Here is a 25325-nt window from a genome sequence, read left to right on the forward strand (position 1 = left end):
AATCAATACCCATAAACCATCTCAATCTCCTCTAGTCCTATGGAGTATTCTCAACTTAAACAAACATATACCTATGTGCACCCTTTTAACACAACCGAACACATACGCATATGCACCCATACATTATACTTATATGGACCCTCTCAATCTCCTCTAGTCTACTCATAAACAAGCATACACATTCATAATATGTAAATCTTCAGTAGTCTTATTGAATGTCTACCTATAAAATCCAACAACTCTCTTACATCTTTTTCTCATACCTAACCTTACAGAGACTTGATCTATTTATAACAATACAAACTTGTCTATTAAGAATCACTCTCCGTTTAGAATTTTTCTTCTGCAAGTTAAACTTACCTATTAAGAATTTTTTTCATTTTAGAATTCTTCTTCTGTAAGTCTTTTTGTCCATCAAATAATATCTAACAAATTCCAAACAAATCTCTTATGAGATTTGAGTCATTATTCCTAACAAATGTTTCATATTTTAAAATTATGTTGGATGATTCATCTAAAAGGGATATAAATGGTCAACAGTTTGATCATTTCATCTAAAATTTGCCCATCGGCTTTTTGTTTCCAGTCACAGTGACTATTTTCATGTATGCATCCCCAAGGGGTTGTGAAGATCTACATGGATACAAAACTCAATAAGTAATAACTAGTCTCGTACAGAAATTTCTTAATGGAAACACACTCATATGTTTATCAATTATTAAAAGAAAATAGAAAATTCAAGAAGTTTTAATGACTCCTATTTGTATGGAAGGACGGTAACAAAAAGCTTTCATGACATACAAGAGCTTTTATGGCCAATCAATCAACTTTGTGAAGAGCATGACTACCTCAAATCTTGCGTCTTGAGCAACCAGGTCCTCAAAATGCATGGCCGACTTGATATGGCTTCTTACATAGCACTGCAGGTTTTCCAAGCCATAAAGTCGTAACACCATCCATAGTTTCAATGATCTGGAGGCAAGAAAGGGATTTGTAAGGGAAAATTGCTAGTTGATTATAAATAAAGTTATTCTTCTGCTTTTTTATGTTAATTCAATTGATTTTATTGAGAAAAAGAAAATATAATTTGTTAACAGTTTAGAGAACTCACAGCAGAAAATATTGTCAGTTTTACATTCATCATGAAAAAAAATTACAATCTATATGACATAACTATTTCCTTCAAGTAATTTTGCACTGACACACACAAATGCTCATTTTAGAGGGCAATATAAAGGCATTCGCATGTTCAGTGCATAATGTGGAAAAGCATACCTAAATTGACGTCCAAGAGGAATTTGCCAATCTTTGTAATCTACAACCATCTTTGCTTCAGAAGCCTGAAATTAGTTACATTGTGAAACACGTAAGGAACTCAGTAGCTACATTTAATATTGATTATTATTATAATAGTCTCCTAACTTCTTAAGGTTTGATCCATTGCTCAAATAACAAGAGGAAAAACCACCAGTTTGGTTAAAGTTCTTGATACTATTATAAAAGGCTTCAAACTACTCATTTTAAAGTTTTCAGACTCCATCCATTTCTATCGTCATTGGCAGGTTGTACAGATAATGTTGCCAGCAGACTAGTTGTCCCTAAGTTGGCAGATTGAAGAGTGTACATAAGAAACCAGGTCCGGCTGGTTAGGAGTTGACCATTTTCTGAAACCTAAAACATCTATGTATCTGAAAATACAAAAATCTATATGCAAAAGGTAATTAAAAGCTTATCCAGATTTGGGTAAATCAAAATTTCCCTCAATGTAGAAGAAAACATTATTATTCAGAAACTCCGGATTTGTAGAGAGGGCCTGAGCCAATGCACCTCTATCCTGTCACAGTCAGTAATAACATAAAATGAGCATTTAACAGAAATGGAATTTGCTACAGCATGTTTATGAAATTGAGAATTACTATCACATATAGTTCACGCATTCTACATGCCCATCTGTTATTTTGTTGGTCAATGAGAAACCTCCAATTATCCTAAACCAGTAACCTATTAGGTAAACCGCATATGAGTCTTACCACTCACAAACCACACACATCAGGCAAGTTCAGATTTCAAAGTAGCAAACTCAAGCAAGCAGGTATTTGGCCTGGCAAATAAATCACTCATATTGATGTCTCCAGTTTCATGGAATTGAGATAAAATTTTGCAGTAATTTATCTTTAAGAAACTTAAAAAGCAGCAATCAAATTGATAATGTACATAAATCAGATCTTTCATCTATATGGTAGCAGAGTGCATAGAGTAATGAAGATGGACTTTATTGTTGTTGCTAGTTGCTACATGCAAACAAGTAGTGATGGCATACCTTTACCCAGAGTGCTGAAAAATCAAAATTAGTTAGAAACCACTTATGAGCATTCATGTTGAAAGAATCAGCCTCTTCAACTCCATCAATGTAATGACGAAATTCTGGACAAACGCAAGCACTTCCAGCATATGCAGCATCCATATGGAACCACATTTCATTACTCTGTCCGGAGGCAAAGCATAAAAGCATAGCTAAATTGTATTGCCTTCAAGGCTTACTGAAAAATGACACGTATCATACAATACAAACTTCATGGATAGTGTTGTGGGGTTCATTTTATAAAATTTCTGTAAACAACCTAAAATTACATTTTCCAGAAAATCATTTTTGTTAATTTTAAATGGTTGGAGTATATTTTTCAGTCCACATAGGTGGGTTTATCAAACATTCATGAATATGATTTCCATGTTACCTCTGTTGAGAGAATATCATGCATAAAAGTTAAACAATATGTGAAGGTGCTTAACGTTTATCTTTGTGCATCAACCAGTCAACTACAGAAATTTATATAGGTCCAGACTCCAGAGCATATTTCCTCATATTTCTAGATAGTTTCATTGAATACAGTACCTTAGCAATCTTTCCTAGTGCAAGCAAAGGATCAACAGTAGTTGATGAAGTAGTGCCAACCTGCAAATATAAATGCCACTCGACGATAAAAAATTTAGAACTATATATAAGACATAAAAGAAATCAATTACGTGCTGACTTATTAATATGGAGCCCAAACTTATACAAAGGGCACATGATCTAACCAGCTTCTATGCTCCATGAAGTCAAGGAAATATCCTACAAAGACAAGTATCTCACAATATCCCTATCAATTTTTATTTTGGGAAAAGTGAAAAGGAAAAGTACTTAATATGATAGAGCAAAATGTGGAAAGAAACTAACATCAAAAGCTTTTTGCTTCTTACAATGGCACATAAAAAGAAAGGAATCACCCCAGTAGCAAGGTCCTGTGAAATTGTTTCACTCAGCAACTCTGGAGAGAGTGCATGGTTAATAGAAGAGTTTGCTTTTAGCAGCCTACAATTCTCAGGTCGGATTCCTGCTATCTGTCTTTGAATGATAAATATATAATTCAATTAGCATACAAAGGTAATAGTAACATGTGCTTTAATATAGTAGCTAAGTAATATGCAAAGATCAAGTAATCAGACACAAACTTCTTTTAAGAATGATGTCAATGTTGTAAGAGACCAAATAAAAAGAAATAAACAAATAATACTAGATATGAACTCCAATATCCAAGGATACCAGGCAGGCCTTTTGCAAGGCAGAATGTGTTTTATGAGAAGCATAAACTAAAATTTTTTTGTTTATACACACACACACACACACACACACACACACACACATATATATATATATATATATATATATATTAGCTTTAGGCACGTGTGTGACGTAGTCTTATCTTTAAAAATTCATCTTAATAAATCATTTTTTTATGCTATGATAATAATAATTATAAATACTAACAATTTAATTTTCATTTTAGAGTAATATAAGTAAAATTTGATAACTTTTTATATGCTTTTGAAAATAATGATAAATAAAAAATTTTAATATATATTTTTGTATAATATAAGTAAAATTTGATAATTTTTTATATAATTTTAATTTTGATAACTTTTAATAAAATTTTGATAACATTTTATATTAGTTTGATAAGTTATGGTATAATTTTGATAACAATTGATACAATTTTGATAGTCTTTGATAAAATTTTGGTAATCTCTTAATGTAATTTTAGTAATTTTTTGATAACTTATGATATCATTTTGATAATTATTAATAAAATTTATGTCATTATATATTTAACAATAGATTTCTCACAAGAAAGCGAGAGTTCATTTCTAATATAAGACAATTTTTTTTTTGTATCATAACATTATTTTTTCATTCAAATTTAGAATTGTTTCACTAAATATTTTTATTGAATAGGTTCATGATAGATTTATCATAACTTCCCAAGATGAAATTTATAGCTTTGTTTTTGCTAATAACTAAGGTTCAAATTCCAACAACTTCAAGTATAAAAAATTTATAAATAATTAACAATTAAGTTATTATTGATTTAGTTCTATTTTATAATTAATTTACTACTAAGCTATTTATGATATACTACTAAATTAGCATTAAAATACTATTAATTTATTAATAATTTATTATTAAGTTATGATAATTTATTAATAAATTATTAATGATTTACTACTGAATTACTAATGATTTATTATAAAGTTATAACTGATTTATTATTAATTTATTAATAAAATTATCAATGATTAACTAATTTACTACAAAACATTGATTTACAATTAAATTAGTATTGATTTGCAACTAAATTATTTATTATTTACTACTAAGTTATCAATAATTTACATCTAAATTACCAACAATTTACTATTACGTTATTAGGCATTTATTACTATGCTATCATTAATTTACTACTTAATTTTTTATTATTTTTTGTAAAATCATCATAGATTTATTACTAAATTAACTATGATTCATTACCAAGTTATCACCAATTTATATTAAATTATCCATGATTTATTATTAAATAATTACTAATTAACTATTAAGTTATGGATGATTTACTAATACTAAATTATATTAATTTACTTTTAAGTTGCCAAAGATTAACTATTAAATTATCATTCGTTTACTACTAAGGTATTCATGATTTACTACGAAGTTTATCAATTATTTACTATTAAATTGAAATTGATTTATTATTTAGTTATCATTAATTTATTATTAAATTATCAATAATTAACTATTAAGTTATCACTTATTTTTTTATTAATCTATCATTGATTTACTAATATGTTGTTATGCATTTACAACTATAAAACATGAAAATTTAAAAGTCCACTAATAATATATGAGATAATTTTCCTTTATATAATAAAATTATTGTTTTATTTAGATTTAAAGTTTTTTATTTATTTTTTTATTGAATACGTTTATGGTAAGTTTATCCTAACTCCAAAATAAAAGTTTTGACTTCATTTCTACTAGTAATCAGGGTTTAGTCCCTAACAACTTTGATATTAAAAAAAGTTATTAATGATTAATAATTAAGTTATTAGTGATTTACTATTAAATTATTAATGATTTACTATTAAATTATCAATAATATACTACTAATTTATGAATAATTAGCCCTTAAGTTATGAATGATTTACTATTAAATTGTTGTTGATTTATCACTAAATTATTGATGATTTATTATAAATTTATAACTAATTTACTATTAATTTATCGATGATTTACTAAAAAGTTATTAATAATTAACTAATTTACTACTAAATTATCATTGATTTATAATTAAATTATTAGTAATTTTGCTATAAGTTATTAGTGATTTATTACTAACTTATCAATTTATTGTCAAATTATCAGTAATTTATTATTTTGTTTTTATAAATTTATTTATTTACTACTTAATTTTTTATTATTTACTATAAAATTATCATTGATTTATCGTTAAATAATCTATGGTTCGCTATCAAATTATTATTGATGTAAATACCTAATTTTGTCTGAAACAATTTGACGTCATTTTAATTTTACTTTGATTCGGGCTCGTTTTTACACATAGTCTGAATTTTTTATTTTTTGAGCCCATTATATTATTCATTTTTATGAAACCCTAAAATGAAACCTAAAATGGGTAATTTAAAATGGCCCAATTAAAAACCCAATCTGACCATCAAATTTGGCCCAAAATCACATGATAAGGCTCATAACTAATAAAAAAGAAAAGGCCTAATTAGGGATCCATTTACAAAGTGAAAGAAAACACAATTCCAAGCTTAATTCACAATCCAATTATGGTCCATTTAAAGCCTAATGGATACCTTATCTTAAGGGCCCATCTAAAACGCAACTTGGTCTAAAAACAAAATTGGTGGAAGCCCAAACCATACAAATAATAGATCAAATACAAAATGAAAAATGGGCCATTCGATTTTGAAAGGATTTTGCATGAGATTTTTTTCATGGGATTTTTGCATGGATAAGAGAAAAAAGAGGGGTTCATGTGATGATAAAAAATAATAATAATAATAATAAAATGAAAGGAAATAAGATTTTTGTAGCAAAAACAAAAAGAAGTAAAGAAAGGAAGAGCTCAGAATGCAATTTTGATCTTTCACACTGTAATGTAAGAGATAGGGAGACTCTTGGCATGAAACAAATTGAGGGTTTTGGCACCAATAACCTATAGAGAAGGAAAACATGATTTAGTGGCCAGCAATGGGCAAGAGAATGAAAACAACAAGAAATTTAGAGAGCAAACAGCCTAGGTAGTTTAAAAGGGGCTTTAGAGGGCTTCTGGTTAGGAGTTTAGAAGAAAAGGCTGCCCAGAGGAAGAAAAGAAATGAACCAAAAAAAAAAAAAAAAACCAAAAGCAAAAGAATGAGCACTGGGAATACCAAAATAAAAAAGAAAAGAAAATGATAAGAGTTTCGGGTAGCTTGAAATAGGTTTTTCTATAAGCAAACCTAAAGCAACCAAAAAGAAGGCATTCAGGCGAAGAACGACATAAAAGAGAAAGAAAGCTAATAAGCAAAAATAAAAAACAATGAAAAAAGAAGGGTTCTGGAAAGAACAGCCGAAAGCCAAGGGAAAAAATGGTTAGAAGTCAAGAGAAAAAAGGAAGGTGGGAAGCTTATTGAAAGGAGGAAGACAACCTTGTTGAAACCTAAAAAGAGGTAATGCCTTTACCTTTCTTAATTAGCCAATATGCTTTTTCCATGTTTGTTTATTCCTATACTTATTTTCTAGACCATAGTTCTCAGATTTAACATGAAAAATTGAAGAGGAAAGCAAGTTTTTCTTTGGCCAAAAATAGTATCTTAAAATAAGTGGTGATAGGTTGTGAAAGGAAAAAATATAAAGTTCAATTTTTTTTCTTTTTCTTGTTTGGTGTTTTAACGAGCTGGTGATTTACATAAGCCCTAAAATTCCTATCTTTTCATGTTGTTTTCATATATTTCTTAAGTATAAGATGTGTTGGCTAGAGCTTGAAGCTCCATTTTGTGCGGTTTTGTTGAAGAGTCTCGAAGCTCCACTAGATGAGCCTAAAATTTAGTAATTTAAAGTGAAATCTATAAATCATTACTCCTCATGTTAATCAATAAAACCAAAATCAAAACAATGCAATAACTTTTTTTTTTGTGTAATTTAAGGCTATCAAGTTTTGAACTCGAAGCACATTTCATCAGATAAGCCCAAAAATAACTCATTTTGCTAAAAACCAAGAATTGTTTCTACTTAAGTTTTGTCAAAAGAAAATTGTCTGCGGAATCTCATTTTTTTTCTTCTTTGCTTGCTCGAACAAAAGACATGACTGAACCAAACTAAAACACAATATTATTTTGTCTTAGACTTAATTACATGAAATTCATTTTTATTTTCTTTCAGCAATTTTTGGGCAACTAAACACGAATTTATATTAGATAAATTCTATTTAAAAAAAACAACCACCACAGTGTCAATAACTTATAATATTATTACATCAAAGAAAATTCTAAATTTTACACAACTTTTTTCAAAAATAAAATAAAATCTAGGTTGGTTTCTTACCTTCTGCTTCGATGCCGTTTTAGGGGTCTTTTGACTCGCAATGTTCTTCGAGTCCTCCATTCTCTCTATCTGTCTTTCTATCTCTCTCTCTTTTTCTCTGCTGAAACATCTAATTTATGGGAAATTAAAAGAAGTCTTTAATTCAAGTCTGATCGTTTGTAAAGCATAAAATGTAAGGCTCTGATTGGTTGGGTACTTTGATGAGTCAGCAATTACAAAAGTTCCACATGTGGGACATATATTGAAGATGCTCGTGCATGAATCTTACTTGTCATAGATTTTCAGATAAAGACAAATATAGATTGGGGGTAGGTGAGGCCACGCCGTATTAGGATAGTGATGTGACTTCATATTGTTTATTGAGAGCATTCAACTTTAACGTATTTTAGTTGATGGGCTTCAACTTTTTTAATTTTATAGAAAACTTATGTTACTTTTTTTTTTTTTATATATAAATGTTTTACTCTTTATTTCTATTTTAGAATTATTTTTTTTCTAATAGTTTATATAAAGGGTATATTTTAAGTATTGAATCATTGAGAAATTAATTAAATAGTTATGAAACATGTTTTCGTTCAAAATAAAATTACATTTCATTGTGAATTCATATTAAGCAAATATTTTTGTATTTTAGTATTAACATGAAAAATAAATTTTATAATTTTATTGTGTCCTTTGTATTAATTAGATATATAATATTGTATTAATATAAAATAATTAAGAGTAAAATCTCATGCATCAATTACATTATATTACATCATCTATAAAAACTCCCTTTTGTGTATATAAGATCACTCACATTCTTTTAAGAAACGCAATTCACTCTTTTTATTTGTTTGTAATTATAATTCAAAACTATGGAATCACACTTTATAAATTTTGAATCTACGACGTTAGGTTTTGAATTTCCATGTCTTACATGACTAAGAGCACTTTCTTCTCATAATATTTTTGAAATTGATTGGTGCTTTACAATTTACAATCTTTTGATATTTTCTTCTTTAACTTTGTCTCTTTTTCTTATTAAAAAAATTTACAAGCAATCTCTTAGTCTTAATTGATGTTAAATATTTTGATAAAAAATTTGATGTTAAATATCTTGTTTATTTTAATTTTTTATACCATTATTTTTAAAAATTAAAATAATATTACTAAATGTTATTTATACTAGTAATATTATTAACATACACTTTCCTCTACCAATCCTTTTGTGTAGCCACCAAAAAGAATTGTGGTTTTTCTTTTCTTTTTTTTTTTTAATTTATTTACAACACCTATCATAAATTACTCAAAATAGATTTTTTGATTATCAATAATTAATGATTAATTATTTATTTCAAATTATTTTATCTTTCAAGAAAATAAGATGGTCTTGCAAAAATATTTTTAACTTTAACTCCTTTAAAGGAATGCTAAAATAACTAGTATAAATTTCTTTCTTCACTTTTAATTTCATTATTATTATAATAATTTTTTATTCAAAATTATCAAGTCTTAACGGTCAAATTTTTATTTTTTCTCTCTTTAGAACTTCATTTATAATTAATCCAAATAGAATGTATTTCTTAATAGATTTTATTTTTTTATAAAGATAATGATTTTATCAACAAATTTCATTCAAACCCATTTTTAGATTTTTTTTTTTGGCAACTCTATCTCTTGGAATCCAGTGGTATTTTCATTTTTTGGTAAGTTCTTGTGGTTTTACCTTAATGGGGCATTCTAAATTTCCAACTATATATTTATAAATTTCCTTTTTTGCAATTCTTGTCACCAATTACGTTATTTTCAAGCCGTAATTTTGAATTTTCTTAGATTTTTTGTCTATTTTTTTGTGGGAATAGAGGGGTTTCTGACAATTTCATTTTTTGTAACTGACAGGAATCTACTTTTGTTTTTTAGTATTGATGCATCAATTATTATTCTTTTGGTCTAAAAAAATATTATTGCAAATTCACCCCTATTGAGCCTGCTATTATTGACACATTTCAAATCAATCCCTTTTCCTATATTTGAACCCTATTAAACTTGTTTAGATAATGAATATGCAATAATATTCTTCTTTTTCAAGCCAAAAAAATAATAATAGATATCACAATATCAAAAAAAAATAAAAGTCAAATTCTGATAGTTACCAAAAAAATTCTATAAAAAAACCTTTTTGTTCTCACTAAAAAAGAAAGAAAAACTAATTTAAGAAAATTCAAAATTACAGCTTGAAAACACCAGATTTGGTAATAAGAATTTAAAATAAATGAAATTTATTATATAAAATAGGAAACTTAAATTACCCCATTAAGTTAAAACCATTAGAACTTACTAAAAAATGAAAATATCACTGGATTCTAAGAGATAGAGTTGCCAAAAAAATTATAGAAATGGGTTTGAATAAAATTCATTGATAACAATCATTATCTTTATAAAAAAAAAAATATTGAAATACATTCTCTTCGGATTATTTATAAATGAAGTTCTAAAGTGAAAAAATAATGAAACTTTGAATGTTAAGACTTGATTATTTTGAATCAAAAGTTCTTTTAATAATAATGAAATTAAAAGTGAAGAAAGAAATTTTTTTTAAGGAGTTAACATGTTTAAAATACTTAAGGACCGATTCTTTTTATTTTATTTTGAAAACTTATTATTTTGTTGATATTTCGAGTATTTTTTCCTAATTATTAACATTCTTAGTTCTTTTTGTTTTTTATATGAAAAAAGTCATAATTTTGAAATAGAAAAAGAGATTATAGGTGCAATTTGAATTTAAACCGACTAAATACTATTTTTAAGAATGACTATATAAATAAACCAAATAAAATTTTAAATTCAATCTTCTTAGTTCTTACCATATAATAATTCAAACAAAATCATATTCTTATCATATAATAATTTACTCCCTATATAATTCATTCATCACATAAATTAACTAAATCACTTTGAAATCACTTTGTCCGATTGCATGTATGTATAAGGAGGAATTTTATATGTACCAAAAAGAAGGATGAACATTAATAAGCCACTTTTCTCTCGTACTAACAAAAAACAAAAACAAGTTCAACAGAAAGTACTAGAAATTTTTTTAAAGTGTTAATGGTGGGAGATGCGCTTTAGATTTCCTACATAAATTTTATAAAAGATGACTATATGCAAACTTTTCAATACTTCATAAAAGTGGTCATGGTAGCAAATGTACAGATACATTTTCATGTTTTTTTTTTTTTTTGGGATAAGATACATGTCCATATTTAAGATAATCCATGAATCATGACTTTTTTTTTTTTTTTTTGAAACCTATAAGTGGTAATTAAATATGAAATTTAAAAGGGTGTAATTTGATAAGGTTCAATGAATCCAGAAGGTTGATTGTGTTGAAAATTGCCATAATAATCAATTTCTAAAGTAAAGAGCAAAAAATTTGAGTCAAGTAATTGGTAAATGACCTCCTATATTAAAATCTCATCACCCATAGTTTATTTATAGTAAGGTCACAATTTATCAACTTTATTCTAAGGTTATGAGAAATTATGATATCTCATAAGAAGTTAAAATAATTATAAAAATAAAAAATAAAAATGACAAAACAAGTTAACTGGTCAACTAAAAAATATAAAAATAATTTTCTTTCTTTTATTCATATGACAAAAATAAATATTACAGATTTCATTATACTTGTTTTCATCTATTTTTATAAACAATAACATTAAAAAAAATTCAACTATTGTTATTTCATATTTTATTTTAATAAATAATATTTTTTTATTTATTCATTATTAACAAATAATAATAATAATAAAACAATAATTAATACAAATTTTAGTATTCATCTTAATAATTTTTATTTTTTAGTTATAAAATATCAATTATTTTATGTTGTCTTTTTTAATTTTAACATTATTTTTTTAGTTATTTGTGTTATATATTTTACTATTTTATTTGTATGAATTTTCTTTATAGTCTTAGAAATTTACTAGCATAAATCATAAAAATGAAAGCTACCATTGTACCATTTTATTTGTATGATTTTTTCATAGATACTTTGATTGCAAATATTGGTGTCTTTTAATAAAAAAAAATTCAACATATTAGAATGCCTCTTGGTTAAGATGTGACATTTTTTACTACTACTACTACATAAATATTTTTGTTATGCAGTATAAAATAAAATTACTACATAAATATTTACGTTAATAAATTTTTAAGATTAAAGATGGTATGATAATAGCTTTCAAATATGAGATAAATTTTACTATTCCTCTCACTTGTTTATGTTAATAAATTTTTTATTATTTATTACTTATTTTTCTTTTATATTTATAAAAATATAATTAATTAAAATTTTATATTATTGACTTAATTATTTACATTACAATAATATGTTCTTATAGTTGTTCTTCTTTTTTATTACGTTTAAAATTGTTATAACTTTTTCTTATTATAATTAATTAAAATTTTGCGTTACAAACTTAATTATTTATGTTATAATAATATTTTCATATGATTGTTTTATATTTTAATAAATTTAGAATTATTATAACTCTTTTTTAACATATTATGACACTCCTTATTTTTTGTCACATGATATGAATTTTACACTATTCTCACTTATTCACGTTACTTATGTATTTTTAAAGTTATCTATTTTTCTTATATATTTACAAAAATAATAATTAATTAAAATTTTACATTGCTTAATTATTTACATTGTAATAATGTCTTCTTATGGTTGTTCTTACATTCTATTAAGTTTAGAATTACTATAGCTTTTTCTTAGTGTGTGTTATGACACTTTTCACTCATTTTCCATCAAATGATACAAATTTTATGATTCTTCTCACTTATTTACATCACCTATTTGTTTTCTAATTTTTAACTATTTTGTTTATATATTTACAAAATAATAATTAATTAAAATTTTATGTTACCTACGTAATTATTTACATTACAATAATATTTTTTTTACAATTATTCTTACTTTTCAATACGTTTATAATTGTTATAGTTTTTTTATAGTGTGTTACAACAATTTTTATATATTTTATGCAAAATATTACTAATTTTACATTTTTCTCATTTGTTTACAATGCCAATTTATTTTTTAATTTTTAACTATTTTTCTTATATATATACAAAAATAATAATTAATTAAAATTTTACATTGCCACAATAATTTTTATATTATTATAATATATTTTTATAATTATTCTTGCTTTCTATTATATGTAAAATTATCATAACTTTTTTTTTTAATATTGTATGACACTTCTTAGTCATTTTACACTAAATAATGCTAATTTTAAGTTTTTCACTTGTTTATATTATCAATTTATTTTTTAATTTCTTTATATTTTCCTTAAATATTTACAAAATAATAATTAATTAAAATTTTACATTACCATTTTAATTATTTGCATTTCAATAATATCTTTTTATGGTTGTTCTTACATTTCATTAAGTTTAAAATTATCATAAGTTTTGCGACACTTCTAACATATTTTATGCTAAATAATACAAATTTCTCGATTCCTCTCACATGCTTACATTAATAAATTTTTTATTAATTTTTTTATAAAATATCATTTCTTTTACATTAATTTTTAGCCTTGAATATATTTTTAATTATTTTTTATATATTAATAAGAAAAATAATTAATTTAAATTTTACATTGTTAACTTAATTATTTACATTAAAATAATTCTTCCAACACTTTTTCTTACATTCAATTATATTTAAAAGTTTTATAACTCATTTTTTCGTGTGTTGAGATGCTTTTATCATTTTTTATATAAATTGATATAAATTTATTATTTTTCTTATTTGATTATATTAATAATTTTTTATTTTTATTTTAAAATATAAATTCTTTTAAGTTAATTTTTTCTTTCGAAGAATTTTTATGTTAATATTTTTTAATATCTTTGGAATTATTTTTATAATTTTTTTTTGCTATTTTGGAAGATACCAATTGCATTAAAATTTTTTTAAAAATGAATAATTTTAATTATTATTTTTTGTTTTTAAGTAGTTTTATAAACATGTAATAAAGTGGAAAATGAAAAACTATTACATAAATTGGAAATTATTTAAACTATGTATTGAATTTTATAAATTTTGTTTTGCAATCTTATTACCTGATAAGCAGGTTTTGCCTTTCTCTACTTTAAAATTTAATTAATGATTGATACTTAATTATATAAAACTAATGATTATTATTTACTAACCTTGTTTTATGGCTAAAAAGCTTAAACTTATTGTAGAAGCTTATTATTGCCTAACCCCAACAACAAGGGACATTAAGAAAAAACAAAGCAAAATATATAGCATTGAATCAACTAGTTTAGTGCAACCACAACAAGAGAATGGAGATAATTCCCTCCATTAACACCCTTCTTCCCCCTAAAAAATGGCTTTTCTTTTTATCCATTCATTAAAAGACAAAACTACTCATCTTGTTTTTACCTAACCCATTTTTAGGTATGAGAAACTTGTCATTTTGCTCCTTTTTTAGGTGTTGTTCTTAAACCTTTCTAATGAAAAGAATGAAAGTTTCATTTTTAGTGAATGTTAAAGGTGGTTTCTTTTTTTAGTTAAAGTTAACATTTTTACGAGTTAGTATGTTGTTTAACTATATGGGTATATGTGAAAATGGCTCTTTATAGTAGTGAGAGATTGTCTTGGAACAAGCAGAGTTTGCTTGTGTAGCTAAGTGTGTTTGTTACATTTTTTATTATGGGTTTTGATAACTATATAGCTTTATTTTTTTATTCATTTTAATCTTTTTTTTTGGTGCTATGATTCATTTTAATCTTTTTTTTTTGGGTGTTATGATTCATTTTAATCTTTTGCTTATAGGATAAAGGGCTTTTTTTTTTTTTTTGCTCATTTTCCATTTCTTATTGATACAAGTATGGCTTTTTATTGTTACTATTTGCCTATTGTAATGTAGACTGTAGGTAACTTTGTTAGTTAATGGTTTTTCATTAGAGTATTGTATGATTCAATTTTCATTGTAGTTACATTGAGTTATCAATCTATTGTTCATTTCCCTTTGTAATTATTTTGTCAAATTCAAAGTTTTTATTATGTTCTCCCATGTTTATTTATTTTCTACTTGCTTGCTTTGTTATATAAGGTTTGTTAAGAAAAAGTCGACTTGTGAGGAAATTGGAGGATTTTTTATTCTCGTTCTTACAACGAACGAAAAGACTAATAATGATATTGGTGCTAGCAAACTAGGGCCTTTTTCTATCTTACTTTAAAACAAAAGAAGTAAGAATAAGAGAAAATTATGTGATCCTTCTATAAAGAATCTAGTTAATATTCCCTTATCCATGAATGAATTCCCTTGTTATGAATTACCTCTAGAGGTATTCTGAATCCTTATGCTTAGACCATTAGAGGCGAGATTCTCTAAAGCATCTCTTAAAGAAGATTTTAAACCTATTAATTGGGATAATCTAGTTGCATGTCAATTTAAGGAATTATTGTTATTTAATTTGCACATAATTTTTTAAAATGTAATTAAAAAGATTGTAAAATATGGAAATGAAAAAGATATTGCTGAAAAGGCCATTTCAAGGTGTGACCTCTATCAAGGTGATAAAGATCTTATGTCAAATGTTGTAATTAATGCTCTGACTTTCTTAAAGAAAGGGAAAAAAAACGTGATATTTCACCTGTTTGACAATTTGCAACAATTAGTGGAGTATACAATGTTAGAGATTATTAGTGTGCTTCAAAAGGTTAAACTATCTCTTACTATCATAGAAGCAATGTGGTGTTTGTTAATGTTTGACCTGAACATTTTCAATGGCATAGAAAGTAAAAGGAGATATATTCCAAAATTTTGGTTGTAAAAAAGTTTCAAAAGAGAACTTTTCTTATTATATACCCTAGTTGAGATTAGAAACTCAAAATACTGACATCAATTTTCCAAGCCCGAAAAAGCCCAATGTTTCAAAACTTTCATTCTCTAATTCCCAAAATCATCTACCTAAAACACTTAAATTTGGAAGTTTCGCTAATTTAACTAACCCCCAAAACCCTTTTGCTTATAAAAGGTTAACACCAAAGAAAGAGTGTTTGATTTCTACAGGTGCTTCTAGGGATTATGTTCTGGTTGCTTTAATTTTTGAAGAAAAATCAAGGACTAGTTGAAAGGGGCACTCCAACAAGGAACTAGCTGCATTTCGACAAATGTCCTTCAATATAAAAAAATACAAGGCTTATGGGAAAAGTACTTTTAGAGCTGGTAAACTAGCTACAATTGGAGGTTTTGTTGTCAGAAAGAGAATAAAGTCTCCATAAATTTGAAAACATATTTGGAAAGTAAAATCTTTGACAACATATTGAAAAAGTAAAATCTTGAAAAATGACATAATATGATCAAGCTTCCTAAGCTTTTGGATTAATGGATGATTTCGGTCGACCATATTTGGGTAAGAGGTTATTACTATTGAAATTTGTATTTGGTGTAGGATTTGTAATGATGTTTTTTTAGGTTTTGCAATTGTTGAAATAGTGGTTAAGATGGTGTTAAAGAAAAAAAAATAAAAAACATTTAGGATCATTTTTTTATGTGATTTCATGTGTGTTTTTTTTTTTTTTTTTTTGGGTTTAAATTGTATTGATGTTGTTAGGTTTTAAACTAGGTAATATTTGATGGGGTTGATTTAAGTTCAATTTTGAGCTATGTCATAATGAAAGTATTTTAAGTAAAATTGTTTTTTTGTTAAATTAAGCTTAAATTACTTTTACATCATCAGTATTTATCTTTTTTAGAAAAGTGTTTTACACAAATATTTACCATTTTTAAAACCTGAAAAATTACAAATGAAAAATTAAAAATTAATTATAGATATATGTTTTGAATGATAAAATGTTAAACACGATTCTCAATATAATTTGATAATTTGATAATGGATATTTTTTATAATAGTATATAAATGTTTTGGACTTTCTTTTTTATGAGCGAGGATATTATATTTTATATCAATTATCAATATAAATGTGTAGAATGTTATATATTATGAAATATAAATGGTTTGAATTGTAAATACTAACTCAAATATTAATATTAATACAATTATATCAATAATATATGCTTTGAATCATAAAATTTGGTGATGAATCTATAAACGTGATAATGAATCATAGATTCAAAAATAAATATATTAATATAATTTTCCTATTAAATTAAATATATCTTAGCAAAGGAACAGGAAAGTATTCAAATAATAGTGTAATAATGTCATAGAGAATGAAACATTATATACATGTAAGATGCAAATGGGAAGAAAAGTATTAAAATGGTGAGAATAGAAAAAAAAAAATCAAGATTTTTATAAATGATCAGAATTAGCACATTGTTTCCCCAAAAAGGTTAATTACATGATGATAGGATTCTAATCATAGCATTTGTAACTATCCACCAAGGCTGATATTCTGTGGATCCAAACTATAGTTTATATTTTATACATCATGAGGATCAACACATGAATATATCTTTGCCTTGTTGCTAAATCAGCAATTCCACATTTTTATATCATTATTAACTAATCCGATGTAATCTGAAAAGAAAACAAAAAGAAGTGGATATCATGATGATATACCAAACAAATTAGTAGTGTGATTTTTTGGCATTCCTCAAAACACATAACCAAAAAAGTCAAAAAAAAAAAATCTAAAATGGATATGGAGTCATATTTGGATTTAAGGAATTAGTTTGGTCAACCTTTAAAAAGGAATCAATCTTTCCTTTTTTCTTTTCCCTTGCAAGTGTCAAATAACAACAAATAAATGATATTGCATCAAGATACATTATTTATCAATTAAAATAAGTTTTAAAAATATGGGTATAATAACAATTTAATATTTAAATCCTAGAATGTAGCTACTTTGATTTAAGTTTCTTCAATGGTGGATCATCACTTACAGAACCTTTTTCAGTAGATATAACAACACTTGTTTATAGTTGTTCATGTTGACTACATACCTTATTTAAAAAAAAAAAAAAAAAGAGGAATTAAGTGTGGAATTTGAAGGCCACAAAAAAATATTAACAATTAAATCACAAAAATGGTAAAAAGACAATCCATTTCAAATTGACTATACATGAGATATAGATCTAAAAGTAACTATTTTAGCAGATGCATTTTTCATTATGGCTTGGTCTAAACGTAATGTAGACACCCCAATTTGTGTAGGGTTGTAATGGTTTGGTTTCTTTCTTTCTTTTTTTTTTTTGTTATATGTTAAAAAAATGAAAAACAAATTAAGAAAGTTTGAGGGTGGTTGAATTTGTCTAAGACTGTTTTTTTGGATTATATAATTTAGGTTCAAATCAAATAGTGAAGCTTGAAGTAAAAAAATTGAAATTCTTTTTAGTCTAGGGTTATCATAATTTAAACTCTATAAATACCTTATCAGATTCAACATAAAGAAAAAATGAGCAAAGATATACATAGAGAAAAAAAAAGGCAAAGAGAAAGCATAAGAATAAAAAGAAAAAATTTCTAGTAAAACAAAAAATATTTTAGATTTAAAGTTGCTAGAGTATTTTGAAGATAGAGAGGATTGTTGGGAATTTTTATAAATTTTTTAGTTTCTAGGAATTTTCTAGAAATTTCAGAAATCATTTAAATTTCCAAGCAAAGTTTGCATTTTTTCTATAAGTTTCCGGTGAAGTTTCCTAGGTTTTGGCATTAATTCCAAAAATCGGTAAAAAAAATTATGACCGAAAATCACCTAGAGAAAGAAGTTGTCAGAAGAGAGAAAGAGGAAAAGAAATCTAAGGAAAAAAGAAAAAATTTAGGTTTTTATAAAGGCATGAAATAACATTGTTTTAACTATTTAAAAAAAAGGATCCGCATATTTTCAACTAGGTAGTTCGACCCATGCTGAGCTCGACTTGAGTACTTAAAACTGGTTTCCTACTGAGCCGATTGAGCCACCAAGTTGTGGAGCTGCGCCTTTTGTGTTTTGAGTCGCATCCTCTAAGCCAAGCCTTTTTTTTATGTTATTTTTTTTATAATAATTGATTTATTTTATTTTTAATTTGTTTTTTTATTTCTTTATTTCTTTTTTTTTTTATTTGTTTGATATGTATATATTTTATTTGTTGGTATTTCTAAAAATATTTTTTTAAAAAAATAAATTTATGAATCCTACCAAACCATTGAAAAATTTACATGGGTTTAAAAATTTTGAATTACGAATTCTACCAAATGATTAAAGAATTTCATATTAATTTTTTTTTAAAATAAATAAAATATTTTTTAATCCTACAAAATGATTGGAGGATTTTTTTTTCTAAAACTATGAATTCTACCAAACAATTAGAGAATTTTATAATAAATTTTTTTAGAATAAATAAAATATTTTGTTTTTAAATCCTATCAAACGATTGGAAGATTCTAATTTCTATTAAATTTAACCAAACTATTGGAGAATTTAATAACTTTGTTTTTTAAAAAAATGTCATAAAATGATTTTTAACAAAAATCCCACCAAATGATTGGGGGATATACATCGATATAAAATGTTACCAAATGATTGAAGGATTTTATAAGTTGATTTGAAAAAAAAATTTTCTTAGAAAATATGTTAATAAATCTAATGACAGAGTCTCTTCAAAGTAGAAGATGAGTCTTCATGAATACTTTTAAGGTGAAAAAATTATCTTAAATTGCTACCAAATAATTGAAATAGTTTTAAGCTAATTTTCAATATTAAATTTACTAGGTAAATTATAAACACATTTTAAGGCTTGGATATTATGAAATCAAATTGGTACCATCATTTGATGGGCATTGTGAAGGTACTATAACCTTCCTTATACGTAACCATACTCCCGGGTCTAGTCTTGATTTTATAGGCATAAAATATATCTTTTAAAGATATCTAAGTTAAGCTTAGAATTTCTCTTTAAAAAGGGACATATTCAATTAGATGGCTAATCGTACCTAAAAAAAAAATTAGTGATGAGTTCTTAAGTTAGGTCTAGCGATAGCTTTATGAATCTATACATTATGACAGTTTGGTGACTCCACTAGTATAAGGACAGTCAGGCCAGAAAATGACTTCGTATTATCCAAGCCTACTTTAATAAATTTACAAGCTTTTGTTTTCTTCTTTGTGTTTTATTTTCATATTATATGTTATCATTCATATAAATGTATATAGCATGAGCTTTATACCCGAGTTTCATCCTTTAGAAGAGAGTAAAATACTTATATTTTTATGAAATTTTATGTCTCTACATGGGCTAGTAAAATACTCTCACTCAGATTGAATCCTTTCTATTTATAGTCTATAATAGGTGAGGATCAGGGTGCTTTACTAGTCTGTGATAGACAATGATGTAAGAAACAATTAGAAACCTCTAGAATTAACTTTAAACATATATAGTTAACTTTATCAACTTAACCCATAGATAGAGCCATGTCTCACTTACTTTTTAGAATTGACCTGAAGTTTTGGATTATATTATTATATTATGTGCTACCATGTTTTTTTCTTATATTGCGTTAATTAACTAGTTTCTTTCTTTATTTTTTTATTTTTGCATATTCTTAAAACATATATACAGATTGCATAACATATTTGCCTCGAAGATATTTCCAATAAAAAGCTTTCATGGAACTTACAGAACGTCTAGTTTTTGCTTCATCCATGTTTGCCAAATGAGTCATCTAATAAGTTGAAAATTGAATCAGAGAATATCCAACAAAAGGAAGGAGATTGTCTACCACTTGGCTATGTTTTTACACTACCTAAAGAAGTTTGACTACTTCTTAAACAAAATGATCTGCAAGATTTGATAAACGTATGGAAAAACATGAGCTTGTCAAGACAACAAGCTTTCTGTAAAAAATTTGGCCATATTGCACACTTTTTGTCAATAAAAGTAGAGAGTTCAATTATAAAGTCAATGTTACAGTTCTAAGACCCTTCATATTGTTATTTTATTTTTAATAAAATGGATACGATGCCAACCATAGAAGAGTATTTGGTTTTGGTAGATATGTTTATCCAATATCCAAACAAAGTTTAAGTGAAGAAACAGAAGTCTGGGTATTGCAAGAAGTTAGCTCAAATCTTAGGAGTCAACAAGGAGGTTATAGATTCGTATATCTAAAAAAAAGTTGCACATAAGGGCATTCTTTAAGAGTTTCTTTATGACTTCATTACAAAACATCTAGATGATGATCGGGGATTGAATGTATTTGCATTAGCCATATATGGTATGGTGATTTTTTCTAAAGTTTTGGGTGATGTTGAGATAAAGGTGGTAGATTTATTTGAGCAAATAGAAAAAGGATGCAATCCTTCACTAGCAATCTTCATAGAAACCATTAAATCATTGAATCATTGTCGATGAAATGATAAAAAGTAATTTTTTTGTTGCACACCATTGTTGTATCTATGGATGAAGAGTCATTTCGAATGCAAAAAGAGTGTTTTCTCCAAACTTTATTTTCACAGTCAAAATCTTGTTAAGAAATTCTATGAAAGCAAATGGCCACAAACAAAGACCAAGAAGGAATGAAAGTGTTTTCCACAAAGGCTCACAAGTAGTCAAGTGAAGTGGTTAGTCCCATAAATGAGTCAAGAGCCTATATTGTATCAATGTAGAGATGAAACTAGGGTTCCACTATTATGATTGTAGAGATCAACATGTTATGCACCTTTCATGGTACAAAGACAATATGAAGCTGAATAGTTTGTCCTTATGATGTACAAGCTAAATCAATTAGACTACCTATATGGGACCCTAAAAGCTTTCAGAGAGTCAATAACATAATCAGAGCATAGAAGCAGTCTAAGAAGGTGAGTCCTAGTGCTTTAGAATGCAATCAAGAGAAGTTTGGACATGACATTGAAAGATGACACAAAAGCTTGCTAAGTTAACAAAAATGGTTGAAAAACTTAAGGAACTTATAAGTTGGTTCCTTCGTAAGCCTTACCAAATTCAGCCTGAACAAGTCCCAAAAACTTATGGAGTTACGATCAACTAATCCATCTAGGTCCAACATTTTTCTTGAGCATGCCAAAACATTCAATGGTTCAAGAAATGATCAAAATTTGGACAAGATCATGAAAGAAATGAGTCATAAAGGTTCAAGCTCAAGAATTTGATTTCCAAAACAGAGTCATCAAGTTCAATATAACCCTCACAAATTGTTTCAAACCCAAACCTACACTCAAACTCTCTTTATGTCTATTTCACCCCATTTTCAAGCACCTAGGACCAAGATCCCAAACTTTATGCAATCTTCGAGAAGTCCACATCTAAACCCAAATCTTTAGCCTACCATTCCCCAACCACCTGTTCAACCAAATTTTCAACTTTACACCTTCGCACCACCATCAAATACTTAGACTTTTAGCCAATCGATTACCCAAAAACCAATTAAGAAGAAAAAAAACACACACTATTGGATCCTATTGCCATTTCATATGTAGCATTTTTTTTCTATTTAGTTGAGAAACACCTTGTTGCCTCGTGCCTTTAGAGCCTTTAAAACATCCATACCCTAAATGGTTCAATCTAAATGCAAGATGTCAATATCATAATGGGAATATAAGGCATACTATTGAGAATTTGTAAGGCTTTCAAACACAAGGTGTAGTCACTTATAGATGTGGAATGTTTCGATCCAATGAGAATAATAGGCTAACGATCTAAGAATGATGAAAAGAGGTTGGTGTAATGCTAACATGGATGTGATTCTTTCTTTAAAATGATCTTTGAGCAATGGGTTGCTAGGGAAATGAAATGTCTTACAAAATTCTTATATTTTGTGAATGTTTTTAGAAGGATGATCTTTTGTTTTAAATGTTACAAAATATGGTGTTGTCTTTCCAAACTTGGATGTATGGATTATGATTTTGAAGTTCTCTAATTCTTACCTCTATTCTAGTTTTTACACATTTCATCGAAGTTTATTCATTCATTCATTCATTTATCTACTCAATAAAATGCAATTCATGTGTACCCTAGAGAGAAAAAGAATTTTTTTGCGAATAATCTTGATGATTTCTTTTTAGGATTGAGAGAATATCAAATTGATAGAGGACAAATGAGAAAGATTATGAAAGAATTTTTTGCTAAAAAATAATCAACCCAAAGGACCTACCTCAAGAGCCTTAGTAAAGAACTCATGGGATTTAGATACACAGGGAAGGTATAATCTTTTAGAAAAAAAGATCAAGCTATTTAAGGTGGAGATAAATATCACGATTTAAAGGAATCCAAACCAGTTCTAGATGTGGTCATTTCACCTAAGTTCAAAGTTTTGACATTTGAAAATTATGATAAAATTAGATGTACTAAGATATATTTGGCTCAATACTGTTACAAAATGGTTAGGTATACCCATAATGAAAATTTGTTTATCCATGTCTTTCAAGAAAGTTTGACTATGGTAGTGGCTAATTGTATTATAATTTGGAAAGTGACCAAATTCATGCTTGAAAATATTTATCTCAAACATTCTTTAAGTGATACAAGCACATGTTAGAGATGGCTCTAGACCAATTAACCCTTTAAAGCATGAAAAAAAGCCCTAATGAAAGCTATAAAGAATATGTTGCTAGATGAAAGGAGATAGCATTGCAAGTATGATCACTTCTTACTAATAATAAGTTGAATTCCCTATTTGTGGATACTCTTCCTTCTCTCTATTACATTAAGTTGATCGATAACACTTTTTCAGAGTTTATAAATTTACTATTTACTATAGGTAGAATTAAAGATGGGATAAAAAATAAAAGAATTATGGATACCAATGCAAAAATTCATAATGAAATAAGGGAGGTATTTTGGTAAACACGCCAAAAAAAAATAACTGTTGAAAGGCAAAATGAGATAAACTTTAGCATGAGACAAGAAGATTTGGTGAATGATTATTTTCATTGGTCATCGTACCTATCCTAACCCTCTAACGATTCGACACCTCAAGGTAGTGACTTTTCTCAACCATTTCATCATTATGTCCTTTTTTTAGACTCCTACACCACATATATTTATAAAATAAAAATTCAATTCAGGCCATTCATAGAGTCACAAAAGGAAGAGAGTTCAAACATATCACTCACTTTCAATATTCTACACAACTTTTTCCTTTGCTTGTTAATAGTTATATGATTTTCCCTATCCCTACAAAGCCTAGAAAACGTCTTTATCCAAAAAGGTACAATCTCAATACAAAATGTGAATACCATAACAAGGTCAAAAGACATTTCATAAAAAATTACACTGTTTTTAAAGATATGGTTCAGTCTTTGATTGATGCAAATCTTGTAAAGTTTAAAGAGCTAGTTGGTGGTTATGATAATTGATAGTAATAGAATGAAGGGTCAAAATTCTAAAGCTAAGGCACCAAGTAAAGGTCTTTTTTTCATTTTTAAGCTTATATATCACATTGAGAGCACTATTAAGGATATGAATTTTGGATTGGGTTGAATGTTTGCATTGAATGAATAGATACTATACATCATAGTATCTCATGAATATGTGAATATTGTCATTTGAGGTTTTTAATTTCTTTTAAGTTTTGGATTTTTAAGATTTTTTTTCTTTTAGAAGAAAAAATTAGTAAAAAAGAGATTTATTGAATTTGAATAAGTCCCTCATAATTAAGTCCTAACATCGTCCCAAAATCATAAAAAGAAAAGTGGCTTGAAAAGAAAAAAAAATGAGAAAAAAGTGAATAGAGAAAAAAAAAGTTTTCTTTTAAAAAGTGAAAAGAGTTTCGAAAAAATTGACGATCGTTATTAGAAGTAAACTCACCAAATACCCTCGTACCTTTTTCAAATCACTCAAATGATGTTACTCATCAACCATGACCCTTTAGGAGACATGAACTTGAATTCATGAATCTTGTTTTCGCTTGATAATGTTATCAAAGGGTGATAATCTTTTATTAAGCAATGAACAATGAGACAATAAAAAAAAAGAAAGGAAAAAATAAAAAAGTTAGGATTCCTATAAGATTAGGCAAAAATGACATTTTCTTAATAAATTAGATACGGTAATTTGATGTGTCAAGATTATATTATACTTTCAAAAAATTTTCAAAATCAAAGCCACCTAAATCCTTAAAAATGACCACAAACATTCCAGCTTCCTATTTTTCTACCCCAAAATGGTCATTATCCAATTTCTAGGGGCATGTTGACCAAAAAAAAAAACCTCATTATCTTTAAGACAACTGAAGTTATGATCATTTTTTTTTAGTTACATGAACAATATGACACCTTAAACAAGTTCATTCCATATGACATCTTTTTCACATTAACCTTCATTATGGGTGGTTTATCAAAATGAGGCATATTTCTCAAATTGTGGTGGGAGCATGCCAAAAAAAAAAAAAAGCAAAAATAAAAGAAAAAAAAGAG

General features: G+C 26.4%; 1 protein-coding gene across 1 annotated transcript in view; it reads right to left on the bottom strand.

The window, feature by feature from the left end:
- Window positions 1-1729: 1729 nt before the first annotated feature.
- LOC149519779 (phenylacetaldehyde synthase-like) overlaps window positions 1730-25325 on the bottom strand; it is a 30245-nt gene continuing 6649 nt past the window's right edge. Inside the window, exons 2-5 of the mRNA XM_089757841.1 lie at window positions 3241-3385; window positions 2894-2953; window positions 2321-2485; window positions 1730-1834 (exon numbers count right to left, since the gene is read on the bottom strand). Of these exons, the coding sequence (XP_089613967.1) occupies window positions 1730-1834; window positions 2321-2485; window positions 2894-2953; window positions 3241-3385 (475 nt within the window). The remainder of the gene's footprint in view (window positions 1835-2320; window positions 2486-2893; window positions 2954-3240; window positions 3386-25325) is intronic.

This window comes from Durio zibethinus, chromosome 3, assembly GCF_047325235.1.
Source record: "Durio zibethinus cultivar Kanyao isolate XHJ-2024 chromosome 3, ASM4732523v1, whole genome shotgun sequence".
Taxonomy (NCBI): domain Eukaryota; kingdom Viridiplantae; phylum Streptophyta; class Magnoliopsida; order Malvales; family Malvaceae; genus Durio; species Durio zibethinus.